At 35.9% G+C, this 22403-nt stretch overlaps 2 protein-coding genes and 1 non-coding gene across 5 annotated transcripts; 1 reads left to right on the top strand and 2 right to left on the bottom strand.

The window, feature by feature from the left end:
* Window positions 1–1493: 1493 nt before the first annotated feature.
* On the bottom strand, window positions 1494–1565 carry TRNAG-UCC. Its single transcript has one exon. It is a non-coding gene; the product is annotated as a tRNA-Gly (tRNA).
* A 1161-nt stretch (window positions 1566–2726) lies between these two features.
* LOC109238137 (autophagy-related protein 8C-like) lies at window positions 2727–6927 on the bottom strand. 3 transcript variants are annotated; one of them, XM_019404572.1, is made up of 6 exons: window positions 6824–6927; window positions 6468–6530; window positions 4450–4505; window positions 4315–4367; window positions 3070–3188; window positions 2727–2994 (listed from the first exon to the last, which is right to left on the bottom strand). In XM_019404572.1, exons 2-6 carry the CDS (start codon window positions 6502–6504, stop codon window positions 2888–2890), a joined length of 372 nt encoding a protein of 123 aa, XP_019260117.1. In that variant the 5' UTR covers window positions 6505–6530; window positions 6824–6927; the 3' UTR covers window positions 2727–2887. The 3 variants fall into 3 exon arrangements, with proteins under 3 accessions (XP_019260117.1, XP_019260116.1, XP_019260115.1); XM_019404571.1 differs by lacking the exon at window positions 6824–6927 and adding an exon at window positions 6671–6794; XM_019404570.1 differs by lacking the exon at window positions 6824–6927 and having other exon boundaries at window positions 6468–6573.
* A 1051-nt stretch (window positions 6928–7978) lies between these two features.
* Window positions 7979–8773, top strand: LOC109238132. Its single transcript, XM_019404559.1, has one exon. It carries the CDS (start codon window positions 7979–7981, stop codon window positions 8771–8773), a length of 795 nt encoding a protein of 264 aa, XP_019260104.1.
* The last annotated feature ends 13630 nt before the right edge of the window (window positions 8774–22403 follow it).

Here is a 22403-nt window from a genome sequence, read left to right as displayed (position 1 = left end):
CTTATTATTCTCATTATCACAATGATGACGATTATAATTTCGTCTATTGCCACGTCCACATCCATTGATACCTTCACGGTAATAGTTTTGTCTTCTTTCAGACTTATCACATATTGCTATCACATTCTCTTAAGGGAATGAGAATGAAGCAAATTCAATGGGACGAGTTTCCACTTCTTGCCCACAATCATACATGAATTTGATCATGGCAAGGCATAGAATTTTACCACTTCAGGTGGTTATAATTTCTTACAAACTCCATTAGAGTTATAATCAAACTTTGTTGTCTTTGCTTGTATTTAAAATCAAATTATAGAATTTCAAGAATTTAAAAGAGAAAAATAAAGTAAAATACTTACCTTAAATCCAGAATTTAATCATGAAGGAAGTTCATGGAACAATTGACAATCATTATGCTCAATCCCAAAGCTTCTACTCAATTGGTTAGAGTCTCGTGCTGATAACGTGTTATGAAACAATAAAAGAAGAAGAAGAGTATTGCAGAGAAAAGTAGAGGGAGAGAATTTTTATTGATTTGGGATGAATTACAATGGAATAGAACCCTCTATTTATAGGGAGAGGGTGACTTAGCCACCAAGTAATAAACCCTAGAATCTCTCTAAATATAGACATTCACCATAAATAAAATTCTATTTATAACAATAAGTACATTCTAGTACACTTCGATCGAAATTAAAAGTTTAATATCATTAGCCAAACATTATATTGTGATATAAATATTATTTTTCTTGTATCTCCAACAAAATATTTTACTTAAAACTTATGCCTTTATATATGTTGGAATTATTTTGCTAATGTGGTCAACCAAATTACTCTAATGCACAGGGACATGACCTTATAGTATGAGTGCAGCAGATTCAACCATACTCATTGCTCTATTCAAATGTACAATATTTATTATACAGGACAAAGTCAGACGCAGATTCAGGATTTAAACCTTATAAGTTCAACTTTAAGGTTTTTAGCATTGAATCCGTTATATTTTTAAAGTTATGGATTCATATCTACTATTTTTGCAATTATAATAAATTTTTACATGTTAATTTTTAGTTCATGTCGAAAATTATGGGTTCAATTGAACCTGCGGTAGAACACTACATCCAAGATTTAAACCTTATGAGTTCACTTTTAAGGTTTTAGCATTGAACCCGTTATATTTTAAGATTATAGATTCATATCTACTTTTTTTACAATTATAATAAATTTTTACATGCTAATTTTTAGTTCGTGTCGAAAATTATGGGTTTAATTAAACCTGCGGTAGAACACTACATCCGCCTCCGGACAAAGCTTGTTGTCTCCAGGAACTCGTAGTGTTACTACCAAAAGCAAAAAGATAGGAAAATATGAGCCCAACAAACTTCAAAAGAACAACATAATTGAGTTTGAATCATCCTACGAAAAAGTAATTAGTTGCAATCAAATGACCAAAAATGTTAAGCTAAAGTCTGCCATGATTAAAAAAGTGGGAATGCGTCTGCCGGGAGTCGAACCCGGGTCTATTGCTTGGAAGGCAATTATCCTAACCGTTGGACTACAAACGCTTTGTTGCCACTTGTTCTGTCCCAATTTATTTCTCATTATTTACTTTTTTAATCTGTCCTAAAAAGAATGCCATACTTTATTATTTAGAAACAATTTGATTTTAAACTTTCCACTTTATCCTTAATGAGATGATTTATAGCCACACAAATATATATGTTTTGTATTAGACCATAAGTTTCAAAAAAATTCTTTTCTTTCTTAAATTTTATACCGAGTCAAACACCGTCATATAAATTGAGACTGATAGAGTATTTATTACTTAAATTTATGATAATGTGCTATATTGGGATAACTAATCTCTTCACTTCATTCCTCAACTTATATAAAAGTTTTTTTAAACCCCAAATGGTAGCATCAACATGCTAGCTCTATTCTAAAATTAGTGTATTTGTCCGCGCTCTATTATTTATTTTAAAAGGAAATAAAGTTGTAGGAATTTCATACGAATAAAGACAGGCTTATTATAACCTGTTTGGCCAAGTTGTAAATCAGCTTATTTTGATAAGTGCTTTTTTTCTTCAAAAGTGTTTTTCTCAAAAGTACTTTTGGTGAGAAATAGTTTATTAGCATGTTTGTCCAAGCTGCAAAAATCAGCATATTTTGAGAAATATTTTTCTCAAAAGTACTTTTGGTGAGAAGCAGTTTATGTTTGGCTAATTAATTTGAAAAGCACTTCTGAGCAACAATTAGTGTTTGGCCAAACTTTTAAAAACTGCTTCTAAGTGTATTTTTCTCAAAAGTGCTTTTGGAGAGAAGAGAAGCACTTTTGTTTCTTCCAAAAGCTTGGCAAAAAACAGTGCTTCTTGTATCGGAGAAGCTTGGCGAAACAGGTTATTGCCGTATGTTAATGATAAAAATATGCTTTTTGTTGAAAATTCCTTCATTAACAAACTTAGAAAATTCTAAGTTAAATCATTAGCCAAAAAAAGTGCTTCTTAGATTGGAGAAGCTTGGCCAAACAGGCTATTAGTCGCCGTATGTTAATGACAAAAATATGCTTTTTGTTGGAAATTCCTTCATTAACAAGAAAATTTTAGGTACTATATCATTAGGATCTATATAACATGGAGTAAATATAAACAGAATTCCCTAACAAAACTGGAGCTACAGCATTCACACACATTGATAAAGAAATATCAATAGTCGCACAACAACCCCACAGAAGATGAAAGATGTACTGGTTAAGAGTGCAAGACTTGTCAACTGTACATTTTATGGATAATAATTCATTAACAAAAACAAAAGTCAGCTGTAAGTTAAACCATCCATAATCAAATCAAAGAAATAGCAGATTTACAGTTTAGATGGTAAACTTAAAATATTAATTGCCGAGCTCAAGAAACCCAAATGTATTTTCGCCGCTGTATGTCATGTATAGGAATCCATCTTCATCCTTGTTTTCCTCATAAATTGCAGACATCAGAGCAGCTGCAGTGGAAGAAGATATATCAAGACACAAATTGTCTAGGGCAAGTATGAAATTTAAGGTAACATATTACTTACCAGTTGGAGGGAGAATGTTTTTGACGAAGACAAATATGGCCTTCTCGGCACTGAGATTGATCCTCTTTCGAACCACATAAACAAACTGGCCAACAGTCAAATCAGCTGGGACGAGGTACCTACATCACAAAACAAGACAAAAATTAGTTTACACTACAGCAGCAATAGTTCTGTCGGATCTACTTATATATTAGGAATAATAATCGGCAACTATCATGTGTTAGGAGACTAATTCTGTAAACATGTTGAAGTTTATAGCCCAAATAGCATGATGTTGAAGCATCAGCTGTGTTTAATTTCCAAAAGAAGAAACATATGAATGCCCTAGACGGTTCTCCACATATATATACAAATTAAACTACTAACTATATATTTCAGCAACAACGCCAAATCACCATGGCAACGAAGCCAAAACACATCTAAATCAACCAAAAGTGGCATCCAGTGCTATATAGCAGCAGGAACATGTAGTATTTAGGATACGAAAAACCTCAAATTGGGACCATGAACACCAGGAATCACTGTACAGACCATATTGAAATTGAATCTAACAGAAAATCATATGATTAATGAATTATATCATCAACCTTCATGGCGACAAACTCTGTCAAATTGCTACTCCTGCGAAAATGCATTCTAATAAATGTAAAATTCTGCAGCATTCAGGATATGTCCCCCAAACTTGCATCCAGCACACCATAAATCCATCCCCATCAGGGTGCATAAGAGGAAAAGAAATGGAAACTCATAATCTTACATCAACCATGACAAACCACATTAAAATATCGTGTACTATCAACTTCCAGGCAACAATTCTTGCCAACCTTTTACTACTACAAACAGCATTCACAAGATATATCCCCCCCACCCCCAACTTGCCATGTTAATATCCCCATCCACTGCAAACCCAGGGGGAGGGGCAAAGAAACTCCTAATCTTGAATGAACTATGACAAAACGGATGACCGAACAAGTTGAGATCAGGCAATAAAAATAATAAATAAATAAAAAGTACCACAGGTTAAATAAAAATACTAGGAAGTAAAACCGATATCATCTACCTAGAAGTCAAATATAACCACGAAAGAGAACACAAACTATAAGAGCAAATAGCACACTGAAACCAATATATAGTTGGATTGGATTTGAACACGCATTCGGCGATTTAAATGTATTAACTATAAAGCTTAAAACTGAGCGCCTTATTCTTAACAACCACCATCATGGAAAATCGGAAGCAACTTACTTCTTCTTATCAATGTCAGAGATATCAGCCTTTTCTGCTTTCTCGACAATCACCTGAATGAGAGAACATAGCACTGAGGGATAAGAGTACTGAAGCATCAATGAAGGGCAAGAGCTTTAACAGCAGATATCATACCGGTATTCTGTCTGGGTACTTCTCCCTGATGCGAGAAGATTCTGCCTGCCTCCTCTCTGTTAAAAGAGAAAAAATTCGAAAACATCAACAAAATTTATCGCATTAAAATCATCCTCTAATTCCAGGGGTTTTTTCTTTGAAGGGAGGCAATGGGAAGTTATCAACTCGAGCAAATAGGGATATACTCGGGAGAAAAAGAAAAAAAACATAATAAGAACAGGTAACAGATCTGGTCGATAGAAGGTATAGAGAAATAATTGCAAACCATCAGTTCATATACTAGTCAGCAATTCCAAATCAATCAATCAATCAGTCAACTATGCATCAATCCCAAATCAGTTGGAGTCAGCTATATTGGATCCTATATATCTCTTTTCACTCTATCCGGGTTGATTCCATTTCTATACTAAATATTGCCTTTTAAGGAAAATTACAATGTCACTCTTATCTCTACTTGGATATGGATTAACCTCAACAAGTTGGTATCTTCTATGTGAATCATTTACTTTTATTGTGTTAGGATTTAGCTAAACATCCATTAGTGCCATGAGATTTTAGTAAATTAAATAAATGAGAAGAAATATAGTGACATGAATATGAGGTTAAGCACTAAAAAGAAACAAACATGAAACAATCCCAAACCAGTTGGTGTTGGCTAAAAGAATTACCCGTATTTGTTTCACTCTATATGGACATATTTAGTTTCAATAATCAATAGTTTGTTTTTAACACCAATTAAGATGTTCTCTAAGAACAAGATGTTCTTTAGATCCCATACTTATTCTAACATATAAATCCCTAACCAAACTAAAAGGACTTGAGCTAACCCCGCATCTGATGTAGTACCAACGATGACTAAATAAGCCTTAATACCAATTACTAGTTGGTATTATCAATGCACATCTACATTTTTATTCCTTGTTGTAGATACCCACATATGCAAAAGAAGGAAGCACTCAGGCACACTCTTAATGCACTATTAACGGAATAAAGTTGAGATATTCAATAAGCGGATATGATCGCAAGTATGGGTTATGAAAACATCTCAAGACGAAACTCCATAAGCATCTCAAGGTCCATAATGCAAAGGCAGAGACGAATACTACACTAATTTCATGCATGTACAGCTACTTTAAATTTCATGCACCAGAATCCAGATATATTCCTAGAGTCGGGAAGAGTAAGAACAGAACATATACCAACAGACCATGACAGGACACAGCTCATATCTTCATTGAAATCCGGTTGTTGCCTTTCGAAATAATTAGCTTTAGTCAATTAATAACCCTAAAAAAGACAACTACAATGATGAATAGGATGTAACGAGGCCACAAAATATAAACATCACTAGACTGCCCATATCCTAGCATCTGTCAACATCGTGGATCTAGTATTTGGATAGCGGGTATAGCTGCGCCTGCAGCGTGTGCAGGCACCACTATAAAACACGTAGAAGCATACAATGACGGACCTAAATAGACTGTGTTCAAGTACCCATTGTTCTTGAACCAACCACTATATTCTTTCTTTTTTTCTTTTGTGTCGGGTGGTGCACGGGCCAACTTGTGCTACCTCCCACCGGCACAGGTAGGAACCACTATATTTTTATATGTATAACTAGTATCAACATATAAATTGATTGACCACCCTTCTGTGATTAGTAGAAACACTAGATTGAAAGCAGATGAGCATCCATGACTAAAATTCCTGGCTCTGTGTATGTATACACATATATAAACACACACTAAGTGCGCACCCATTGACTCTACACCTACTTAAACTCCCGGATCCATCTCTACCTGTCAATAAATAATTTCCCGCATAATCAAAACAACAACAACTACTGCTACTACTACTACGTAGACTATGTTCAACAATAAAAAGTTTAACGAAGGATATAAATACACAGGAGCAGACTAATAAGACAAAAGCCAAACATGAAACATACCAAAGAAACAAATTTTGAATGTATTAGGAATTTTTCCAATAATTTATAATTTAAAAAAAAAAAAACATACCCAAAGGGTGTTCAAGTTTAAAAGAACTCTTGGCCATTGCAATACTTGAACTCTGATCTCTTCCTGCAAATTTCATACATCTAAAGAACATCAGATAGAATTCACATAAAAAAGCCTTTTTCACTCACCAAAAAAAATAAACACACAATATTTACAAACTTAATAAACGCAAATAAAAGTTGTATTTGCGTGTAGAAAATCACCAGAAAACACAAAAACCAGCAATTCACGCAAGAGGATATCTTTCAAATTTACCCAAAAAAAGTAACAAAACAAATAAATTCAATCAAGAACTGATGGTTATGACTTATGAGAGTATTTAACAGAGAACAAAATTAGGGCTTTTTTATACGTACACGAAACGGAACTACTCAAAGTTGATTAGATTCACAAGAGAACTTTTTTTCCAACTACGAATTTCTCTAATTTTATATGTTAAGGGTCGGGTTCGGTGAGACGTTGTTATTTAAATAAACGACGTCGTGAGAGTATGTTAAAGGGAGAAACGACAACGTTTGGTTTGCGTGCGGTGGCGATTTGCGCATCTAATGAACCTAACCTATTTGATTTAGTAATGCCTTATACGAAGTCCAAGGAAAGAATCAATTTTTTCTATATTTAAGAATCCGTTAGTCAATTAAAAAAAAGAGACACATAATTCCTAGAAAAGAAATAAGGAATTACTCCTACTTTCTAATTGATTTTACTATACCGTTGACCCCTAACAAAGCTCCTAACATGATGACAACTTTTAACTTGTTATAAAATATTTAGTAAATGTGGATGTCCACTACTCCCACTATTTTCACCTATGATGTAAATTACCTCCCACTACTCATCACCATTATGATTGTAACTCCCACACCTCCATAACCCCTCCCATGATCTCCCCCCATGATCTCAATTGTTAATGTCATGTTTAAGACAATGATTTTGTAACCTTCATATGTAATAGTATAAATAGAGGCATGAAATGTGAGATGGAATACACTTAAACACTTGATGAAATAAGAAAGTTATCTCTTCTTCTCTTCTTCTACTTATCTTCTGTTTTATATTGTTACTTTGAGCTACATTTTTTAACACGTTATCAACACGAAGTTGAGCTCTTTTCGTTGTTCAGGTATATTTGTTCATTTTGTTTTTTTTTTCGTTGTATATTTTGATTTCATGATTAGTGTCTTTAATATGCCATTTTATAATTTCTCACATCTCTAGATATATGTAAAAATAAAAAATTCTATGTTTCTTTATTTTAAGTTATTTGCATGATTGTCATGTGAAAGTTGCTAATTTTTATGTTAATAGAATTAATTGAGAGAAGATATTTTGTTCTAGTTAACATCAAAGATATACTAATAATTTGAAGAAAAATATATTATTCTTTTCTATGGAATTATCACTTTAGTGTATATATAGATCACAAATTTGATATTATGTCAATTTTTAAGATTCTTTATGTTATTATCCTAATGATTTCTAATTAGTTATCTTCTTTGATAGTTTTTACTATGTCGAATTTGTCAAAGCTTGAGTTTGTGGCACTTGACATTTCTGAAAAGAATTACCTATCATGGGTTCTCGATGCTGAGATTCACTTAGCCGCTAAAGGCCTTGGTAACACCATTACTCAGGGTAATGAGGCATCAAGCCAGGACAAAGCGAAGGCCATGATTTTCCTTCGTCATCATTTGGATGAAGGTTTGAAGGTTGAATATTTAACAGTGAAAGATCCACTTGAATTGTGGACTGGCCTGAAGGAAAGGTATGATCACCTTAAGGCTACGGTATTGCCAAGGGCTCGATATGAGTGGATGCACTTACGGTTGCAAGATTTTAAGACCGTAAGTGAGTATAACTCTGCTGTATTTCGAATAACTTCCCAATTGAAATTATGTGGGGAAGTTATGAATGATGAGGATTTGCTGGAAAAGACTCTTACGACTTTTCATGCCTCAAATATTGTATTACAGCAGCAATACCGTGAAAGGGGTTTCAAAAAGTATTCTGAATTGATCTCATGCCTTCTGGTGGCTGAGCAACATAATATCCTTTTGCTGAAAAATCATGAAGCCCGTCCCACAGGGTCAGCTGCGCTTCCTGAAGCGAATATGGCAGCTAGACGTGATAAGTCTGGAAAAAGGCAGAATAATAATCATGGCCATATGAATGTACGTGGGCATGGCAATGGTAAGAGACGATATAATAGTCGTCATCATGGTGGTCATGGCAAACGAGAGAACAATATGGGTTCTCAAAACAATCCTTCAAGAGGCAAAAGCGGTACTGCCACCGCTGTGGCATGAAAGGTCATTGGAAAACTGAATGTCGTGCACCTGAGCATTTTGTCAGGCTTTATCAAAACTCCATCAAAAGAAAGACAAATAATGTTGGAGCATCTTCTGCTAATGCCCCAGTGGAGTCACACTTGACCTTTAAAAATAATTTTGAGGCAGGGCCTTCAAACAAAAATGATGACAATGCCGAGGCCTTGCTTTGAATGATGATGATTTTCAAGGCCTCGATGATCTTACTCATTTGAAAGTTGAAGACTTCTTTGGAGATCAAAACTAAAGTTTGATCATTTTACTGGGGAATGCAATTATATTATTTTTATTTTCAGTGGTTTTTTTTTGTCTCGTTCTAAAGTTGTTTTTTATTTTCAAGTAGTACTTAAGTTGTCTTATGTTGTCGTTGGTGATGTTAGTTTTTTCCGTATTTCTCATGATGTACTTTTATTTTTTTTATGAAGAATATAAAATTCCCCAGTCTTCAATTGGATCCAAGATGAGTAATGAAGATTTATGCCTTTTGGATAGTGCTACAACTCACACAATATTAAGAGAAAAGAAATTTTTCTCTTATTTGGTTATGAAAAAGGCTTATGTTAATACAATATCTGGTAGTACAAAGTTAATTGAGGGCTCTGGAAGAGCGGCCTTATTACTACCTGGAGGAACGATATTAACTATTAATAATGCATTGTATTGTAGTAAGTCTCAATGAAACTTGTTGAGTTTCAAAGCTATTCGCCAAAATGGCTATCATGTTGAGACCTCTAACGAAGGAAAGGTTGAATACCTTTATATTACTACAATAAAAGCGGGGAAAAAATGTGTGCACGAAAAATTACCCGCATTTTCTTCTGGGTTGTACCACACAAATATTGGTGTGGTTGAATCACATGCCATAGTAAATAAAAGGTTTACTACTTCTAACGATTTTATCATTTGGCATGACCGGTTGGGCCATCCCGGTTCTAACATGATGCGCAGAATAATAGAGAATTCAAATGGGCACACATTGAAGAATAAGAAGATTCTTCAATTTAAGGAATTCTCTTGTGCTGCTTGTTCTCAAGGAAAATTGGTTATTAAACCATCAGCAGCTAAAGTTGGGATTGAATCCCCTGCATTTCTGGAACGTATACATGGTGATATATGTGGGCCTATACACCCTCCATGTGGACCATTCAAGTATTTTATGGTCTTGATAGACGCATCTACAAGATGGTCACATGTGTGCTTATTGTCAACTCGTAACATGTAATATGACATTTGCGAGATTGTTGGCCCAAATAATAAGGTTAAGAGCACAATTTCCAGATTATGCAATTAAGACAATTCGTCTTGATAATGCTGGTGAATTTACATCTCAGGCCTTTACAGATTATTGTATGGCCACTGGAATAAAAGTTGAGCATCCGGTTGCTCATGTTCATACTCAAAATGGTCTAGCAGAATCATTGATTAACGACTTCAACTAATAGCTAGACCATTGCTAATGAGGACAAAACTCCCCCTTTCAGTGTGGGGACATGCTATTTTGCATGCAGCAGCACTTGTGCGCATAAGGCGAACCAGTTATCATAAAGTCTTCCCATTACAGTTGGCTTTTGGTCAGGAGCCAAATATTTCCCATCTAAGAATTTTTGGATGTGCAGTATATGTTCCAATTGCTCCACCACAACGCACAAAGATGGGTCCCCAAAGAAGGTTGGGAGTATATGTTGGTTATGAATCTCCTTCTATTGTTAAATATTTGGAGCCTATGACAGGAGATTTGTTTACAGCCAGATTTGCTGATTGTCATTTTGATGAATCAGTTTTTCCAACATTAGGGGGAGAAAATAAACAGCTAGAAAAAGAGATAGATTGGAACGTATTATCTCTATCTCATTTGGATCCTCGTACAAATCAATGTGAACAAGAAGTTCAAAAGATTATTTATATGCAAAATGTTGCAAATCAATTGCCAGATGCATTTACTAACCTTCCACGGGTTACTAAATCGCATATTCCAGGTGTAAATGCTCCAATTCGAGTTGATGTCCCAGCTGGACAGTATGATGATCCAAATGAGTCTAGGCCACGCCTTAAACGTGGTAGACCAATTGGTTCCAAGGATAAGAATCCCCGAAAAAGGAAAGGAGCAAATGATCAAGTTGATCATAACATAGAGGCAATTGCTCAAGAGGAACATAAGGACATAGCAATTTATAAGACCTCACAGGAGGTTCTAGTATCGGGAAATGATGAAAATGAAGAGATCTCAATAAGTTATGTCTCTACAGGAAAAAGGTGGAACCGAAATAATGTTGTGGTTAATAACAATTTTGCATATAATGTTGCAATTGAAATAATGCAACAAGATGAGGATCTTGAGCCAAAATCTGTCGATGAATGTAGACAGAGAAATGATTGGCCAAAATGGAAAAATTCAATTCAAGCAATTGGCTCACTCGAAAAACGTAAAATTTCGGGAACAATAGTCCGAACGCTTGAGGTGTCAAGCCAGTGGGTAGAAATGGATTTTTATGCGAAAACGAAATGAGAAAGGTGAAGTCGTAAGATATAAAGCACGACTTGTGTCACAAGGGTTTTCGCAAAGGCCTGGCATTGATTATATGGAGACATATTCTCCTGTGGTAGATGCAATTACCTTCAGGTATCTAATAAATCTGGCAGTCCATGAAAAGCTTGATATGCGATTGATGGATGTTGTCACAGCCTACTTATATGGCTCACTGGATAATGAAATTTTTATGAAAATCCCTGAAGGATTTAAAGTTCCTGAAGCACATAAAAGTTCAAGAGAAACTTGTTCAATAAAGCTTCAGAAATCCTTATACGGATTGAAGCAATCAGGGAGGATGTGGTACAATCGCCTTAGCGAGTATTTGCTAAAGGAAGGGTACAAAAATGACCCTATTTGCCCTTGTGTCTTTATTAAGAGGTCTGGATCTGAATTTGTCATCATAGCTGTGTATGTTGATGACTTGAATATCATTGGCACTTCTAAAGAGCTTCTAAAGGCTATAGAGTGTTTGAAGAAAGAGTTTGAAATGAAAGATCTCGGTAAGACAAAATTTTGTCTTGGCCTACAAATTGAGCATGTACCAAATGGAATTTTTGTCCATCAATCAACATATACTGAAAAGGTTTTAAAGCAATTTTACATGGATAATGTACATCCATTGAGTACCCCAATGGTTGTGAGATCGCTTGATATAAATAAAGATCCATTTCGGCCTCAAGAAAATAATGAAGAGCTCGTTGGTGATGAAACTCCATATCTTAGTGCAATTGGGGCACTGATGTATCTTGCCAACAATATTCGACCAGATATTGCTTTTGCAGTGAGCTTATTAGCAAGATTCAGCTCCTCCCCAACAAGAAGACATTGGAATGGTGTTAAGCATATTTAGATATCTTCGGGGAACCATAGATATGAGATTGTTTTATTCTAATAAATTCAAGTCAGAAATGATTGGCTATGCCGATGCAGGTTATTTGTCTGATCCACATAAAGCCCGATCTCAAACAGGCTATTTGTTTACATATGGAGGTACTGCTATATCATGGCGTTCAATGAAACAAACAATAGCTGCCACATCTTCAAATCATGCTGAGATAATAGCCATTCATGAAGCTAGTCGGGAATGTGTTTGGTTAAGATCAATGACTCAGCATATTCAGGAAATGTGTGGTTTTCTTATGAAAAAGGATAATCCGACAATACTATATGAAGACAATGCTGCTTGTATTGCTCAACTGAAAGGAGGATACATCAAAGGAGATAGAACAAAGCATATTTCACCAAAGTTATTTTTCATGCATGATCTTCAACAAAATAGTGAAATTAATGTTCAACAGATTCGTTCATGTGAAAATTTGGCTGATCTGTTCACTAAGGCTTTACCAACCTCAACATTTGAGAAGTTGAGACAGAAGATTGGAATGCGACGTCTTCGAGAAATAAAGTGATATTTTCATGAGGGGGAGTAAGATACGCGCTGTACTCTTTTTCCCTTAGCCTAGGTTTTGTCCCACTGGGTTTTACTGGTAAGGTTTTTAACGAGGTAGCAAATAAAGCGTATTAGAGATATGTGTACTCTTTTTCCTTCACTAAGATTTTTTCCCACAGGGTTTTTTCTTAGTAAGGTTTTAACGAGGCATATTATCTATTTTTTTGGACATCCAAGGGGGAGTGTTACAAAATATTTAGTAAATGTGGATGTCCACTACTCCCATTACTTTCACCCATGATGTAAATTACCTCCCACTACTCATCACCATTATGATTGTAACTCTCACACCTCCATAATCCCTCCCCATGATCTTCCCCCATGATCTCAATTGTTAATGCCATGTTTAAGACAATGATTTTGTAACCTTCATATGTAATAATATAAATAGAGGCATGAAATGTGAGTTGGAGTACACTTGAACACTTGATGAAATAAGAAAGTTATCTCTTCTTCTCTTATTTTACTTATCTTCTTGTTTTATATTGTTACTTTGAGCTACATTTTTTAACAAGATTATCATTTTCTAGTTGTTTTCTTTATGTGTTGCTTAATATCCAGCGAGCTGTTGCACATCTAACAGAAAAACATACAAAGAATTATATGTAATTAGAAAAAAGAAAAAGAAAATAGTGGGGTCGAAATTAAGCTGTTACTACTTTAGCCTCTCCTTTTGTAATTTATGAAGCTGTTTAACTTCGACTCTAATTAGTACTCGAGTATTAATCCACCGTATAGAATACATATATTTGGTATATTACCAAAAATATGTTTTAATCATATAGGGATCTATGCTAATAAATGTTGCCCACTTTATTTTTAAATGAGCGACTTTGAAAACCGTGAGATCATAAATAAAACTTGGAAATCTTGTTCTTCTTTCGAGAATAAATAAATTAATTCGACAACAAACATAAACGCTGGAGCAGTTGCATGTGTATAATTAATAGTTCATCCAGTCCATAATAAGTGACCAATTTGCTTTGAGCACGCGTACTAAGAAAATAATAAATTCTATACAAAAATATCTAATATGACTAAATTACCCTTAATTAAATATTTAATGTGAGGAGTAAGAAAACTTTTTAGGGGTATGTACATAAGGGTAATTTTGTAAAAATAAATTGAATTTTTTTTTAATTATATAAATGGACACTTATTTTGGACCAAAATAAAAAAACAAATTGGTCACTTATTGTGGACCGGAGGGAATAGTATATTCCTGATTCTCCAAATAGCAGTAGTATTTATAATTAAAACTCCCTCAATTATCTTTTATTAGTCCAGTAAAATTGACTTGACACTTTCCTTAAGAAATTGTATTAGGAGTTTGTTTTATTAAATTACTTTTATTAATGATAATTAAATTCTAATTACAAAGCAATGATAGGGAAGAGTGAATAAATTGATTCGTTCAATTGAACAAGTAACGAAAATTATTTTTAATATACTATACTAATAAAAGGGAACGAATCGGAGGAAGTATAAAGATGATTAAATGAGCTTTCACTGTCACCAAACAACCCAAGATTAAGAAGTAGTTGATGCATCATTAAGGGTTCTTAATCAATTACTAGTTAAGGGTCAAAGTATATGAGGAATAATCGTTAGCTTTATGTTTGAGAAAAGTAAAAGCTACGGAAGCTTTTCTTTCGTATACACCAATAGTTTTCAGAGGTCTATCACTTCTGTAGTTTGTCTGATGGGTGACCCATTGAATCCCGTTCTTTCCAAGTTAAGTCAAGTTCCAAATTGTGCAGATATTTTATTTGGCAAGTTTTAACGCCTGGAAAAGCTAATAATGGGAAAGTGGAGGAAGAAGAGAAATGAATTCTTCTTTTTTTTTTTAAATTATAGGAAAAATAAATAGTAGGATAGTAATCACTTAGGTTAAGGCACACGATGAATTATGACAATAAACAAATAAAAGGAAAAACTTTTAGCACTTCTAGAGCTAAGACAGACAATGTAATAAATTGAAAATAGTTTGACTAATTGGTTTTCTATGTTAACTAAATGATATGTCCATTACTGTACAAGATGTTGTATTTATATATGAAAAGTTAGTTGTTATTAGTTCCAATTCACCATCTAAACATGCTACAAACTCTATATCTAAAGTTCGGGCACGCTCTAGTCAAGGTGGTATGGTATCTTGCCCTAAGTCTGCGGCTGAGTTGTTAATTGACTTACCATCACTATTTCTTCATATATGTCTCATTGAACCATTTAAAAATTTAATCACTTAACTCTTTTATTTTTACTTGCTTTAGTTATTGATAGCCACTATACTTAAAAGAACTAACTACTGAAAAGTGAAAACAAGTACCTGTTATTTGTCTGGTTGCTGAATTTACAAACTCTAAGTTATGATTAATCCGTCGTTAAATTAAATGCATCACCTATTTATCGTTTATTCATTTACTAAATTGAACTTTTGGCCAATGCTCTATTTTTGGGAGGAGGAACGTTTGTACCAGCACTTTATCATTGTGTTTGAATGGTTAATGATAAATGATCAAAAGTGCATATTTTTAAGTGTATTTTTATCTCATTTGTCATGTGAGTTGTGGGAGATTACATAATTTTTATAGTGAAATATGCCTGTTACGTGTTTCTTGTGTTTACGAGTAAATTTGGATGATAAGTAATCAAAAGATGTCAATTCATTGCAAAATGGAAAAGACGAAAGAACTGGGAGCTCGTCCATTCTTGCGCATGGCACGAAAACATATGCGGAAAAGGAGACAATTGAGTGCACAAAATAATGAAGTGAAGCGAAGGCACGGATCACTTCGCGAAATTGAAAAATTTCAAAAGTTGAGTCTGTGTCTATGGGCGCGCGACGCGCAAGCGTGGACGCAGATTCCAGCTTTTCTATCCGAGATTGGATTGCATTGGACGATCCTCCACCCTACCTAGGTCATATAAATACATTCTAAACATATCTTTTACACAACACTGGAGGGAGACATACTATTTTAAGGTTAGACAACACCTTTGGAGGCAAAAATATACTAGGAACAAGGAGGAAGATTCAACAACGAGTTTTTCATTTCTTCTTCCTATTTTCTATTATTGGCTACGAATTTCAGTATTGTACTTCTTTCTATTTACTATTGTGAATAGCTATTTACTATCTAGAGTTTTGATGGAATATTTGGGAGGATGAATTTTTGTTACGTTTTAATATAATTTAGCCTTTGGGTTTCTTTACTTGTTCAACTAAGTGCTTATTTTAATTGATTGAATGGCCATCAATTGATTGTGCCTATTTATTATGTATTACTTGGAAAATGGTATATTTTAGGTGGTTGTTGAACAACGTCACTCCAAACGTATATGAGGAATCAATATGGTGGATTTTGGAATTTAACAAAGACTTGACGTGGTCATAGTGAGCTGTAAGATAGTGCCAGCGAACGTAGTTTGGGAGAATATGTCCAGTAAATTATTGTAGTTGCTCGGAAGAAAATTTCGGCAATTGAAGTGCTCACGATGAGTAGAAAATAATTAGGCGAAACTATAGAAGGCGTAGGGAAAAAATCCCGATAATTGGAAAAATCATAACTCTAAGCCTCCTGTAACGACCCAACCGGTCGTTTTGATCTTTATTGTTTGGCAATTTTTATCTTTAGCATGATCTTTAGTGATAAGTTAGTTTATTAGCTAAGGTCTCTTGTGATTTTATAGGATTTTACGCCCCATTTATTGGGAGAAGGGGACTAATTATGCTTTGAATGGCTCAATTTTAGGCAATGAAGCTTTGAGTATGCTTAATGATGTTCTAAACGTCAATACCACACAAGAGGGGGAGGGGGGGGGGGGTGATTTGTGTGGTACCCAATTTTCGCTCTAGAAGAATCTGGTTCTTCTAGATGTTCTAACTACTACTGTTTGCGGAATAATAAGTACATAAAATAAAGAACACAGAGATTTTTACGTGGAAAACACCTGGCTCAAAAGGTGAAAAAACCACGACCTACTACTCAGTAGGATTTTCCCAAACTTCCACTAATATCATTGAGCCAAAAGAGCATTTACAAAAACTCTTTGTAAACCTAAGGATTAACTCTAATCCCGTTGTAGCATACAGCCTCAACTGTTGCGACAACTTCAAGTTAGCTTATAACTTGAACACTCTAAGTACCTAATACAATTGCTTCTAAGAAAGCTGAAAGGTACAACTTTAAACCACCTACTACAATTGAACTAGAATAAAAGAAAGACACAATGGAATTGGTTCTTCTATCTCGTTCAAGTAGCTTCAGGAGTGCACACTCAAATCTCACATAAATTGCTTGCAAAATTGCCTTGCTCTTTTGCTCTCAATTTAGTTTAACTTCTGCGTTTGTGCCATGCATGTAAAAGCGAACAATCACTGTCTTTTAATAGGTTAGTAATCAGAGTTTGATTGGGACTCAATTGCTGATCTTCTATCGTAGTTGAGTCCTTGAAGATCTCAAACTCCAACACTATCTTTATCCGGATTGTGTTCTCTTCATATAAGGAGACTTTCTCCCCTTATCCAATATGCAACCTTTTCGATCAGATCAGGAGATATTGTTGCTTGATCAGTAGGACTTATCTCCTTCACGTGCATCTCACATGTGTAGGTTGATCATGACTGTGCTACACAAGATGGACCTGGTCCATAACTGAGTTCATTTGTCATTCTTCAAAACTTCACCTGTTCTTGGGCCAACAAATTTCCCCTTTTTGATGATGACAAACTCTGTGCTTTTTACTGATCAAGGGACCTGTAAGAACTCAGCTTAACCATCAACACTAAACTTAAAAAATTCACTTATCATCAAGGACTAGGTTAATTAGGTTATAAATATCACTTATTTCAGAATAATGTGTAAAGCACAATATCTCTTTCCCTTTTTGGCATCATCAAAAAGTTGCATACACAATGTGAATCCCAGATTTTAATAAGTACTCATGGCCACTGGGGCAACTACAAGTGCTATCATGGTTCAGTCATCAGTAATCAAACGAACATATTTAAACTATCAAGGTCAGAATAATTATTTAACAAGAGAAAACAGCAGTTGTCATTGATAGAGATATGTTGCCATTAACAATCCACAAAAAGAAAGAAAAACATTCAAACCATGAGCAAAAACAGAAAAATCCCTAATCTGGGTCACTGGGGGTACTAGACAAGTTCAGGAGACAAAGGCTAGGAGTCCTAAGGCGTGGAGGAACTGGAGGGTTGTGTTTGGAGAAGATTCAGCATGTTCTGAAGAATTCCATCGTTCTTCTCCTTTTCTTTGGCAAGCTCAATTCTGAGACCATCCCTTTCAGTTTCCACTTCAACCACACGAGCCTTGAGCCTAGCAATTTCAGCATCCTTAGCTGCACATTCCTGAACCAAAGTCCTAACTTTGCCGTTGATGGGTGTCTTCAGAGATGAACCAGGTTCAACTGGGATAGCATTGACTGGATAGTCTCAGGCAAGAAGAGTTTTGATGCCAAAGTGTTCCTTGCTCGAGGCCATTTCCCATTTCTTCAGAGGCACATTCAGCCTATCCAGAACTGTGGTTAGTATGAAGCCATATGGAGTAGCATGAGCCTCGGAACCATTTATGACTCTGTCTACCAATTTGACTATGAGGGCAGGCCAGTTGATTTGCTTTCCTCTCTCCAGGCATTCCATAAGAACCAGATCCATGTAGTTAGCAGTGTGCCTTCTCTCCTGTCTTGGCAATAAGCACTTGTTGACAAACTCAAACACAACCTTGTGCTCAGGCCTCATCTCACTTTTCTGCACAGCCCTGGCTTCATTCACTTCCTCTGAATCACAAAACCTCTTGGTGATCTCAAGGGCAGTAGGGAGGGAGTCCAGGCATGGCCACCTCTGCCTAGTATAGTCATCAAACCCTTCAGAGGGTATGTCCAGAATCTCTCTCAGTTTCACTGCATCAAACTGCACTTGAACTCCCTTCACCAGGCTACTAACAACTCCATCCTTAACAGCAGCATTTGCCATAAATTCAATCACCTCATTTCTGGCTAGCCTACCTTCCATCTGAAGGACTATGTCCTTCCATCCCTGAGCAGCTAAAGCATCCACCAACCTCATCATCCCTGGTTCCACTACGATCCTTCTCTCCTACGCACATCTACCTTTTAAAATCTTTCTTCTGCCAAAAATGCAAGCCTTGTCCTGTTTCCTATCTTCAGAATCATTTCTTTTCTTCTCCACTCCAGTTCATCATCATCAGAAACTTTTGTTTGTTTAGCTTCACTGCAGAATACTTATCCTATGTGTAGTCATTGGGTCGCAGCCCCAATGCACATGAGGAAGAATCTTCTGGGAGGAAGTCTTGGGGCTTTTTAGGCTTGGGTGTAGGAAAACTCCACTGTTGTACCCATTCTGTGATGACCCGTTCCATCTCCTCCTTCCTCAACACACATCTGAGGATTCTACAATCTTTCCCTTTCCCTTATCCATTTATCTTTTTCTTGCTTTCTTCCAAGGCCTTTGTAGATCAAGCTTCACTTGTTTTACCTGCTTCTTGTTGCTTCTACCCTAGCACTTGAAAGCAGTAGGTGTAGGGGATGAAGCTTTCTTTTCTTGAACGGCTGGGAACATTTGGGGCTGTTGTTGTGGAGAGTGTCTGCGTTTCTTTGGGTCATAGCTTGACTCCAAACCTTTTCGTAGATCAGCCAAGGTCTCTTCAGTAGAGATGGAAACAGCCTCTCCATCTCTCTGTTTGCTTCAGATTTGAACCCCAAACCCTCTCTAGCAGCTTCTCCCCAAAACCACTTCCCCCTGACTTCGACGCCACTCTCTTACTAACCTCTCTTGTGACCAACCCACATATAGCAAGACTGCTTCCTTCCTACTTCCCCTCTCTTCACCACATGCACCCTCTCTCTCTTTTTCTTTTTCAAAATTCTTTTTACCTCCACTCCTACGTATCTCAGGCACTTCAACATCCCTAATGGATCCAACCAGAAGAAACCTAGTCTCTAAGTTTTCAATCACAGATGAACTTACCTCAGTAGGGGATTCTTGAGTCTTCTCAGAGTTAGAAGACCCATGTCCTTCCCCCTCAGTCGCTGATTGATAGGATTCAGACTCAGAGCTGGAGTCGGAATTTGGAGCTTGGCTTTGCTTCATTTGACTTGCTTTTAACCTTTCGTTTAAAGCCTTTCTCAAAGCCCCAGATGCTACGGTCTTACGAGCAAGCATTTTCTGCCTTCGTAGTCTAGGTTTTGGAGATACACTAGGGGGAGTAGATGAGGATGAATTTGAGGGAGATGGGTGGTGGAGGAGAGCCAGGGTTGTTTTGAGGGTTAGAAATGATTGTCGATTTCTTGAAAGAGTTTGGGAATTTTGGAGAAGAGGGCAATTAGAAGTGAAGAAGAGTTTTTGACGGTTTAGGAATTATGATGAAGACTGGAGAAATGGTGTGTATTTAAAGAGAATTAGACATTTAATAAGTAACGACAGCTTTTTTTGCAGGGGTCAAATAGGAGTCTAATCAAATTAAAATTCCAGAATTTTAATGATCAATTTGGCTTCCCTAGATATTAGGCAAAAATTATGGTTTAGAATTCTAGATGGACGGAACTGGTTCAATGCTAACAAATAGAATTTTCTAGGAATTTGACAAGTATAGGACTTCTGCTCATGATTAAATTATTAATCTTTCTAATTGTGTAGAGTACAGAAACATACCTGAGCTTTCATATGAACCCATACCGATGAACCAGGTTCTTCATTTAGAACTCTCTTGAACATGCCTCAAATGCCATAATGGAGAAAATTTTGTAAGAGATCAGTGAGTCATATAAACACATGTCACAGGAGTATACTAATTAAAGTATGAAGCTGAGTAAGAATTAATCTTGATATTTACACAAGTTCAGAATTCCTAGCCAAAAAAAAAAAAATTTTCCATTTTTTTTTCAATTATTTTTTTTCATTGTGCATTCTGAACTGGACCTATTAGGTGATCTTAATCATCCCTAATTCCAACCTGTTCCTCTCAAAGATTTTTCTATTCAGTGCTTTAGTGAAGATGTCAGCAATTTGTTTATCAGTAGCACAGAATTCTATGGAGATCAATCCTTTCTCATAGTTATCTCTTAAGAAGTGGTGCCTAACATCTATGTGCTTAGTCCTCTTATGATGAACAGGGTTCTTTGTCATACTTAGAGCACTAGTGTTATCACAGGATATAGGAATGCAACCAACTTCAATGCCAAAATCTACCAGCTGCTGTTTAATCCATAGCAATTGAGCACAACAAGAATCAGCAGCAACATACTCAGCTTCAGCAGTAGATAAGGCCATTGAATTTTGCTTTTTAGTAGCCCATGACACAATACATGAACCAAGGAAGTGTGCCATACCTGAGGTGCTCTTCCTATCCACTAGGAAACCTGCATAATCAGCATCAGCATATCCTACTAGATTGAAATTACTACCTTTGGGGTACCAAAGACACAGATCAGTGGTGCCTTTCAAATATCTTAGTATCCTCTTGACAGCAGTCAAGTGAGACTCTTTTGGATTGGCCTGAAAACTAGCAAAAAGCCCTACACTGAAAACAATGTCAGGTCTACTAGCAGTAAGATACAAGAGTGAACCAATCATACCCCTGTACAACTTTTGATCAACTGATGAACCAGGTTCATCAATGTCTAATTTAGTGGCAGTTGCAATGGGTGTGTCTATTTATTTTGATTCTTCCATTTTAAACTTTTTGATAAGCACTTTTGCATACTTCTGCTGATGGATCATGGTTCCATTAGGACTTTGTTTGATCTGTAAGCCTAAGAAGAAGTTAAGCTCGCCCGTCATACTCATTTCAAACTCACTCCCCATTAGTTTTCCAAAGTCTTTACTTAGCTTATCAGTGGTGGCCCCAAAGATTATGTCATCAACATATATTTGTACCACAAGGAGATCCTTACCTTTTTCCCTTAAGAATAAGGTACTATCAATTTTACCTATTTTGTAACCATGTTCAAGCAGAAATTTGGACAGTCGTTCATACCATGCTCTTGGGGCCTGCTTGAGTCCATAGAGAGCCTTGTCTAACTTGTACACATGTTCAGGACATTCCTTGCTCTCAAACCCTGGAGGTTGTTTCACAAACACTTCTTCTTTCAGGTAGCCATTCAGGAAGGCACTTTTGACATCCATCTGATGAAGAGTGAATTCCATGTGTGCTGCAAAAGCTATGAGGAGTCCGATTGCCTCTAGTCTTGCAATTGGAGCAAAAGTCTCATCATAATCTATGCCCTCCTCTTGGCTGTAACCTTGGACCATCAGTCTTGCCTTGTTTCTTGTAACTGTTCCATCTTCATCAAGTTTGTTTCTAAAGACCCATTTTGTACCAATAACTGATCTATCCTTGGGTCTTGGAACTAGATGCCAAACTTTACTTGTCTCAAAACTGATTGAGTTCATCTTGCATTGCATTGACCCAGTCTGCATCCTGCAAAGCCTCAACAACATTTTTAGGTTCAATAAGAGATAAAAAGGCATCAAAAGCACACAGATTCTTTAATTATGATCTAGTTTTGACTCCAGATGTTGGATCAGTGATAATGTTCTCAATAGGATGAGAACTTTGATACTTGTGAGGTTTCACAACCAACTG

Source organism: Nicotiana attenuata, unplaced genomic scaffold (genome assembly GCF_001879085.1).
Source record: "Nicotiana attenuata strain UT unplaced genomic scaffold, NIATTr2, whole genome shotgun sequence".
NCBI lineage: Eukaryota > Viridiplantae > Streptophyta > Magnoliopsida > Solanales > Solanaceae > Nicotiana > Nicotiana attenuata.
Note: the sequence above shows the minus strand (reverse complement) of the source record. Positions and strands in the feature narration are given on the sequence as shown.

Excerpts from the sequence above, each read along its gene's own strand:
- LOC109238137 (XM_019404570.1), bottom strand. The coding sequence starts at position 6,558 with ATGTTCTTTAGATGTATGAAATTTGCAGGAAGAGATCAGAGTTCAAGT. Across the intron at positions 4,506-6,467 it reads TAAACTTGAACACCCTTTGG|AGAGGAGGCAGGCAGAATCT; the intron begins GTATGTTTTTTT and ends CTCTTTTAACAG. Across the intron at positions 2,995-3,069 it reads AAACATTCTCCCTCCAACTG|CTGCTCTGATGTCTGCAATT; the intron begins GTAAGTAATATG and ends CTTCCACTGCAG.
- LOC109238132 (XM_019404559.1), top strand. The coding sequence starts at position 7,979 with ATGTCGAATTTGTCAAAGCTTGAGTTTGTGGCACTTGACATTTCTGAA.